Here is an 8,617-nt window from a genome sequence, read left to right on the forward strand (position 1 = left end):
CCCCCCCCCCCCCCCCCCCCCCCGGCAAGTTGAGCTCTGTGTTCTCCATGTCAGCTACCCACCTTGCAGGACATGCCCTTCCCCTGGGGCTGGTCATCCTGTCCCAGTGTGGGATCCCCCTATCCCACCCCCACCCTCCAATCCCTCCCTCCCCCCCCACCCCTCCCCTCCCCCCACACCAATTAACCTGCTCCCCCTTTCCCTGTGGAAGAGTTGGTCCCGGCTCCCAAACTTAGGCTGCATCACCAACACCCCTCCTGTGACCTGCAACCCCAGGAACTAGAGAGGTTGGCCCTGCAGGGTCCCCCTTGGGCTCTTGTGCACATCCAACCCCCCTCTCCATCCACCTGGGACGTGGGAAGCCTGCTCCCCGCATTTGCAAGGCCCTTTGTCCCCCTTCTTCCCGGCTTACTCCCTCTGGTTTGTCTCAAGCCTGAGCCTCTCCACCCTCTCCAGAAAGTTACGCCTGACCCCAGGGGTGAAGGAGGGCCTTACTTGGGGTCTCTGTACCCCCTTAACCCTCCATGGGGGCAGCCTCCTTCCATGTCTGGCCACACCCTGGACCAGATTCTCCTGGAGGACAGAGCCCCCTTCCCGGGCCCCCCCCAGCGCAGCGACCCAGGCCTGAGAATGAGCCGAGTAACAGGATCCCCAAGGCCCCCCGCCCCTCCCTCTGTGCCCTGCCCACCCGCCATGAATCAGCAGCTCCGAGGCGGCCAGAGCAGCTTTACGCCTGGGCTGTGGGCTGGGGCTCTGCAGCACCCAGGACTTGGAGACCAGTCAGTGGGAACAGCCCGGGGGCTCTGGAGCCACAGCCGCCTGTGCCCTTCATGCCCTGGGCTGCCCGTGGCAGGTGGCCCGTGGCACTCCACCTGCCTCCTCCAGGAGGCCCCTAGCTGGCCCTCTTACTCCCCGTGGTGGGGCCCAGGGGTCTGGCCGTGTTCCCCAGGTGGCGCAAGCCCCAGTTCTGCTCCCGTCCCCTGCCTCCCACCCAGGACTTGGCCTACCTTGGGCTCCAGGGGTTCCCCCAGGACCTGAGGCCCAGCAGCCAGACTGACCAGGCCCCTGGAGGCCACTCCCACAGGGTCTCCACCCCCAATGCCCAGGGCAAGGGCACGAGTGTCCTTGTTGAGTGAGCTGCAGTGCTAGTGTGTCCCGAGGGCAGGTGGCCTCTTTCCCCTTAAAAAAGCTATTTTCCCCCCCATCACCCGGCTGGGTGGGCCTTGCTCCCAGAGACCCCCCGACTGTCCCCCAGCGGCTTCCCTGACCACTGAAAGGCAGCACAGGTCTGAAGCTGAGCCTGCCCGATGAATTCCTCAGCAGGGCAGCTGGCGTCGGTCTGTGGATGGCCATCCTGCCCTGTCCCTCATCCGAGCCCACTAGCCTGGGTGGAGAACCCGCCCCACCCCATCCCCCCGAGCTCTTGGGGAGCAGGGAGGGTGCTATGCCAGAGACAACTGCTTGCCTGCCTGGAGACCCAAGGGATCGAGGCAGTGCAGGGGCTGGCGGGGTCAGGCCAGCCGGGGATGTGGTGCGCAGATCAGCCACCCACCTCAGGCAGTGCGGACAGCGGGGCAGCAGAGCCTGGAGACTTGGGACACAAGCCGAGTGAGAGAGAACCCCTTTATTTGTGACACCCTCGTGCAGGCACTTGACGCTGAGGCCTCTGAAAGGTGGGAGGTCACCACCTGATGCATAGGACACCACCACCCCACAGAGAAGCCTCGACGGAGGACCCCCACCCCCAACACACACTGAGCAGGTTTGTGTCCAGAGGTTACCAGATCAGCTCCATTCTGGAAGAAGGGAGGTTGAGGGCTGACCCACAGACCAGAACCCCCAGCTCTCAGGGGCAGGGCCTGGTGGGCAGAGGTAGAGCGTGCAGAGCCTTCTTCATCAGCTCCAGGGTCTGAGTGCAAGTCTACACTGGTGTGCCCCCCGCCCAGCCTCCTCCAGGCTGCAGCCCCCTATGCCAACTAGCTCTTCACGCCTTAGGAGCACCTGCAGCAGCCCCCACGGGCAGGGAGAAGGGGCTGGCTTTTGCCCACTGGATGCCCCTCGCCCGCCTGAGCCCCTTGAGCGGTGCACACAGGGTCTCAGCAACAGCGCCCCCGCGCCCGCGCCCGCGCCCGCGCCCTACAGCGGGGGCTGAGGGAAGGGGAAGTGACGGCACAGCCACATCCATTCAAGCTCCTTGCTGGTCACAGAAGCTGGCCCTTCCCTCAGGCAGCCACAGCCTCACGCGTGCCTACACGTGCCTGACCCGCAGGGACCGGGAGCACGCGTTAGTGCACACGTGCCACACACAGCACAGGTGAACACACGGCTCGAGACCGACTTTCTGTCCCTGCCCTGCCAGCCCCCAGAAAAGATCCCGCCCAGCTTTCAGACTCGGGGCTCTGCATTTTCCAGGGTAGCGCCGCTCGTCAGGGCCGAGACGCTCTGACAACTAAGACCCTCACTTCAGTCTCCAGGGGGCCCCCAGAGACGGCCCTCTGGGACCCCGGAGAGCTGGGGCAGAACTACTCCCTGGGGGACCCCTTACGGCATCCAGGTGCGGTCCTAAGGGAGACCCAGGTTGCTGGGAGGAGGCGGGGGAGCAAGGAAGCCCAGGATGCTCTGCCTAGACTCCTGCCCCGGTGTCTTGCGCACAGGCACACTTCTGTGTGTTCACATGCATACGAGGACTGCCCACAAGGAGCAGCGTGCAGGCGAAAGGTCCCAGGCTCGGGTCAGGGCTGCTGGCCACAGCGGTGCCGGGAGGCACCCCTCGTGGGAATCCAGCAGGCCGAGGGAACCCTGTGGTTCGAGTGGCCGGCCACCACACTCCCCTCACTGCTCAATCTCCAGGCTGCCAGGTGACTGTGGTGGCTCCGGGGGCTTGAAGCTGAGGACCTCCTGGTAGGTGAGCTCTGGGGAGTGAAGGGAAAGGGTGCCGTCACTGGTCACTGGCCCGCTTCCCTCGCTGCCCCGGCCCGTCACCCGGAGGGCAGCCTCAGCCCCTCGGCTTCCTTCCAGAGCCTACCCTGTGCTGCCTGTCCCCCAGGCCTCTGTTGGACACCCCCCGACCCCATTCCATCTCTACCTGCTCCACCCTGGAGTGGGGGGGACGCACTGGGGAGGAACTAGAACACTTCCGGAAGGAAGCAGGCAGCTCCTAGCCTCCAAGGGAATGACGCTTTCAGGCCCCTGGGCTCCGCCTCTCCCACCCAGCCCTCCTCAAGCGCACCCTTCCACTCCTCCACTGTGCGCTCCTTGGCCTCCACGCTCTCATCGTAGGGCTCAGCCTCGGGCTCATCGTCGGGGTCATGGTACTGGCTGAAGTAGGCGTGGGCCAGGGCCTCGGCCGCGCTGACCCTCTGGTCGCTGTCCAGCACCAGCATCCTCCCCAGGAGGTCCACAGCTGCCGAGTGGTCAGTGGAAGGGAGTGGTCAGCTGTGCATCGAGGGCCAGACTTGGAGCCCAGCTCAGACCCAGGGCCCGTCCTCACCCAGAGGGTTGGCTCCATGGAAGATGCTCCTGAGGTCCTTCTGGGGCATGGGGGGCAGGGACTGGATGTACGTCCGGGCCTGGGGACACAGAGGAAGGGCCTGACGGGGCTGTTCACACCCTACCTCCTCTGACCTCAAGCCAGGCAGGGGCTTGCTGAGAGAAGCCCCCAGACTCATTCATTCCAGCAGGCCCGGACAAGAACATGCACAGACCAGAGGCATCTCCCACGTGGGGTTTAGTCGCTCCAGCACCCCACCTGGCTCTCGATGCCTGGAGCCCCGGGGCCAGGTGTCACCCCACTGTTCTGGGCAAGGGCACTGTTTGTTAGTGCTGGGATTTTGCCCTCACTGTCCCTCATGCCGGGAACATCTTCCCTGTTCCCGTTTCTCCCTTAAGGGGGCAGGCTCCTGCCTCAGGCTCTATTCCACTGTGACCCATGCTTCCCACACGGTTCCCAGTCTGTTCCCAGGGTCCCTTCCTCCAGGGTACCTAGGAGCATGGTTAGCGGAGGGAGCTGGGAGCTGGGACTCACGTGTTCTGAGGATATCTTCGCTAGGACCTCAGGGCTGGGCGTGCCCACAACCTCCATGATTCGCTTCAGCTGGTCGATGTCTGCCTGGCTGAGGAAATGCCTGCTGGCCAGGAGCAGACCCTTCCCGGGCCCCCAGACCTTGGCGCACTGCCCCAAACCTGCTCTCCTACAGCGGGAGTCAGTGAGCCCAAGGTGGCAGTGTGGCGCAGAGGAGGCAAGACCAGCCAGGAAGGGCCAATGCCACATCCCCTGAGACCCACCCAGCAGAAAGGGACCCTGGTTTAAGCCTCCTCCCCAAGGGCAAGGATACAGTCATTTCCTGGGAAGAGGGCCTTTCCCTGGAGCAGCTCAGCCATGATGCAGCCCACAGACCAGATGTCCACTGTTGGGGAAGGAGTCTCCATTAGTCTGCCCTCCCCAAGCCCCCCTCAGAGAATCAGGCCTCTCAGTCACACCCAGGCCCAAAGACAGCAGACCCAACCCTGGGTAGGCAGAGGCGTTTGCCCAAGATCTGCTGTGCTCGGCACCTCTACGGTCTGTTTTGCAACAGTGGTCCCAAACCTTGCCTGTCCCCAAGGCTGGACACAAATGCCCCCACCACAGTCCTTAGCTTTTGGGCCCCTAGCCCCCACCGTCCCCAGGCCCTGCCCACCCTGGTTCAACACAACCGTGTGCCCCCATATGGGGTGACATCACCTGTCTGGTTGTAGTGCATCCAGTTGAGCATGATCTCAGGGGCACGGTACCAGCGGGTGGCCACGTAGCCGGTCATCTCCTCATCGGCCTGACGGGCTAGCCCAAAATCCAGGATCTAGAGCGACCACCAGGCCTGTCAGTGCCTCCCAGGCAGGCCCCGCTCCGCCGCCCGACAGGGTGACAGCCCCTCCCGCGCGCCAGCTCACCCGAAGCTCGCAGTCCTCGTTGACGGCCACGTTGCTGGGCTTCAGGTCCTGCGGGGCAGGCGGGCGTGAGCGCAGGGGCGGCGGTGGCGCCCGCCCCCCCCCTCACCCCGCGGCCGCACCTACCCGGTGGATGATCCCCGCGGAGTGGATGTACTGCGAGGGGGAGACGGTGCGTCAGGCTGCGGCCACCACACCCCGCCCTGTGCCCGCCCGCGCGGCGCCCACCTTGAGCCCGCGCAGGAGCTGGTAAAGCAGGAACTGGACATGCTCGTCGCTCAGCGCCTGGCACTTGACGATGTTGTTCAGGTCGGCGCCCATCAGGGTGGTCACCAGGTACCTGGGAGGGGCCAGGGGTCAGGACAGGGGCCCCGCACTCTTACTCCCCCCCCCACCCCCGCACGCGCTCGGCTGCCACGGCGGCTGCCACTCACACTTCGCTGAAGTCCTCAATGGAGGTAGCTGGCGTGAACACGTCCAGCAGCCCGATGACCTGGGCGGGGGCAGGAGTAAGGCCGGCGACCCTGCCCCGAGGGGAGTCCCGCCCCGCCCCGCAGACCCGCCCCAGGGCTCTCTGCTCACGTTCTCGTGCTTCAGGTGTTTGAGCAGCCGCAGCTCCCGGTAAGTTCTCCGCGCGTGAATCAGCGACTGGAAGGGTCGCGACAACTTCTTCACCGCCACCTTCTGGCGCAGCCGCGTGTCATAGGCTGAGCTGCAAGGTGGGTGAGTGAGGCGGTGCAGAGGGGGACCAGCCGTGCGCCCCCAGGCCCTGCTCCTTTTGAGCCTATTCTGGCCCCATGGGCACGCACCTCTGCTGCACGTTTGCTCGGAGGACCCTAGGGTGCACTGCCCTCCGTGCAGCCAGCCCCTGACCTGCTGAAGAAGCCTCTCCTCTGCCTCCCCTGGGCCTGATCCCACCCTCCAGCCCACCCCTTCCCACCGGCATTCCGGCCCACAAGGTCCTGGCCTGCCCTGACCTGGGAGTCCCAGGGCAGGGACCGGGGTCTTCTCCCCCAGCTCAGCAGAGGCTGGGCAAAGTCTCCGACAACAGGCGGGAAAACAGCCACCGCAGGGTGTCCTCCTGTTGCCCCCAGGGGGCCCAGAGCCACCTCCAAAGCCCCCGGACCCCCAATGCCTCTGAATATACAAAATACGGATGAAAAACTGGCCAAGGGTGTTTACTGAATTATTATTTTTGAGTGAAACACTGGACAACACGGAATGTTCAACAGAGAGTGGTGTCTGGGCCCACAGAACATTCCCCAGGGGCCCAGGGGCTCTTCTCCAGCTCCACACCAACCCCGCAGCCATCTACACCCGCCGCACCGGAGCCCTGCTAAGAGTCCGGACTGTTTGGTCACCGATGCTCAGACCTTCCCCCTCTCCCTCTTTACCCCCACCCTCCAGGACCCTGCCTCCCCGAGAGTGAGTGCGCACAGTCCGGGGAGAAGCTCCTGCGGCGGCTGGGATGCTCAGGGGCCCCGGTGGCGGTGGAGGAGAGCCTGCCAGGTGCCTGGGGCACCCATGCCCCTTCCTGCAGCCTGTTGCCTGCTGGGGAAGGTCCAAGTCACTTCTGGGGAGGCAAGGAGGGAAGCGGCCCCTCGTGTGGGGCAGCAGACCCTTCTCCCCAGCAGTCCCATCCGCACAATCTGGTGACAGGGAGTTGGCACTAGGTCACCAGCTTTACCGTGGAAGCCCAGGGGACGGCCACCACCTGCACCGGGGCAACAGCAAGCAAGAGCAATGCGGAGAGACCCAGGCCTCCCAGGGCAGCTGGACCCTCCCTAGGGGCCCCCTGAAGGCAGCTCCGGGCCAGAGGTGATTCCAGCAAGGACTCTGTATACGGAGCTGCTAACGCATCGTCCCTGACCCTCTTCCTGCCCTTGAGGTCTTAGAGATGAAGGCAGAGGCCAGAGGCGGAGACGGCCAGCCTGAGAACGCAGACAAGCTGGCCAATGACTGGAGGTGGGGGTGGGGGTGGGGGGTGTGAGCCCTTGCACGGGCCCCAGCGCTGGGCCTCTGGAGGGGGTCAGGAAGTCCCTCTGGTAAGCTTCTGTCAGAGCCAGGAGTTATGCCCCATCCCTAGGGGCTCTGGCCTCCCCACCTGAGACCCCATCAGTGGACAGCAGCCACCAGGCTCAGGCCTGGGTTTGGGGGGGTTACCTCTCAACACCCACGTCCACACGCAGCTTGTCAGTATTCTAACTGCACCACGACAGCTTGGGACCACCTCACCCTAAGCCCCACCCCCCGCCCCTCCCAGCCCCACACGGGTCTCAGCCAAACCCCCAACCCGGTCTCCCAATTCCAGACTCCGTCCTCTGTCTGGGTCCCAGGGCCCAACTGTGGGGCTGTGGTCTGAGCTTTCTCGGTGGCGGCAAAAACGGAGCAGCGTAGACCCCCGCAAGCACTGCAGGGGGGCGGTAGGCTTCTCTGATCAGGCCTGAGCCCCATGCAGAGTCTGAGACCCTTTGGAAAACAGGAAAGAGTGCAGGACGCAGGACAATTTTGAAGCCATTGTAAGGGGAGGGGTCCTGCGCTCCCCCAAGCTGGGCTTTCTCTTTTGCAAACAAAACCACCCATCCTAGGACCGGGGCATCTGCCAGACCTCAGGGCTGCCCGACCCTTGATGGGGCCGGGGTGTGGGGAGCACCCTGGACGCCTGTTCGCTCGTTTAGGGGCCCGGGAGACCCGCCCTTTCTCCGGCTGTGACGCCGCAGGATTTGGGCCTGGTGGGGGACGCCCCGGCTGGGACGGGGTGGGATCGCGACCCCCCTCCCTAAGCCGGAGCGGCGTCCGGTGGGAAAGTTTCCTCCCTGCCCCCGACCCCCATTCATTCCCGCGATCCGTGAAAGGCCCGGGGGCGGAGGCAGGGCGAGGCCCCTCCCCACGCCGGGAGCCTCGCCGCGGGAGGGGAGGGGGCGCGCACTCAGTCCCGCCCGCCCCGCCCCGCCCTCCCCGCCGCCCCTACCAGACCGAGCCGTAGGCGCCCGAGCCCACCGGGCGCAGCCCCTGCAGCCGCTCCGGCACCTCCCACACCGTCTTGTTGAGTTCCTGCCGGTAGAAGCCTGCGCGCGGGCCCGACATGTCCGAAGCGGCCGCCGCTCGGCCCGCGCCCCGCCCCGCACCCCCGCCCCCGCCCCGCGCCGGAGCCCGAGCCCGAGCGGAGCGGACGGAGGGCGGCGGGAGGAGGCGGCGGCGGGCGCGGCGCGGGGCGGGGCCGGGGGCGGGGGGTGCGCGGGGCCGGGCGGAAGCCAGCGCCGTCCTCCCTCCCCGGGCCGGGCCGGGGGCGGGGGGTGCGCGGGGCCGGGGCGCCCGCTCGCGCGGCTGCCCGCAGGGGTCGGCCCTCGGCAGGGCCCCGCCCCAGCCAGGCCGCCTCCGCTCCCCGCACCTCCCCCCGCCAGCCCCGTCCCTCCTCTCCCCGCTCCTGCTCCGGGCCCTGCACCCCCCCCCCCCGCTTCCCCAAAATCAAGCCGGGGGAGCGGATTTTTCATCGATAGAGAAAATACCGCCTCATCAGAACTGGACGCTTGGATGGGTCCCCCTGGGTGTGCAGATGGCGGCGCCCTCTCCCGCGGGGGCCGACCCGGGCGCGGCCGCGGGGCTTCCCAGCTGGACCCGGCCGCTCGCCCCGGACCCGCCGCCTGCGCCGTAGGGAGAAGCGCGGCGGGCCTGGGCCCAGCCGTCAGGACCA

General features: G+C 66.4%; 1 protein-coding gene across 1 annotated transcript; it reads right to left on the reverse strand.

The window, feature by feature from the left end:
- Positions 1-1,609: 1,609 nt before the first annotated feature.
- MAPK11 (mitogen-activated protein kinase 11) lies at positions 1,610-8,016 on the reverse strand. Its single transcript, XM_039237464.1, has 12 exons — positions 7,895-8,016; positions 5,506-5,635; positions 5,358-5,416; positions 5,152-5,263; positions 5,050-5,079; positions 4,927-4,974; positions 4,721-4,835; positions 4,335-4,406; positions 4,025-4,104; positions 3,491-3,569; positions 3,230-3,403; positions 1,610-2,912 (listed from the first exon to the last, which is right to left on the reverse strand). The coding sequence occupies exons 1-12, from the start codon at positions 8,008-8,010 to the stop codon at positions 2,833-2,835; spliced, it is 1,095 nt and encodes a 364-aa protein (XP_039093395.1). The 5' UTR covers positions 8,011-8,016; the 3' UTR covers positions 1,610-2,832.
- Positions 8,017-8,617: the final 601 nt, after the last annotated feature.

Source organism: Hyaena hyaena, unplaced genomic scaffold, assembly GCF_003009895.1.
Source record: "Hyaena hyaena isolate Hyena2069 unplaced genomic scaffold, ASM300989v1 scaffold_4, whole genome shotgun sequence".
Lineage (NCBI taxonomy): Eukaryota > Metazoa > Chordata > Mammalia > Carnivora > Hyaenidae > Hyaena > Hyaena hyaena.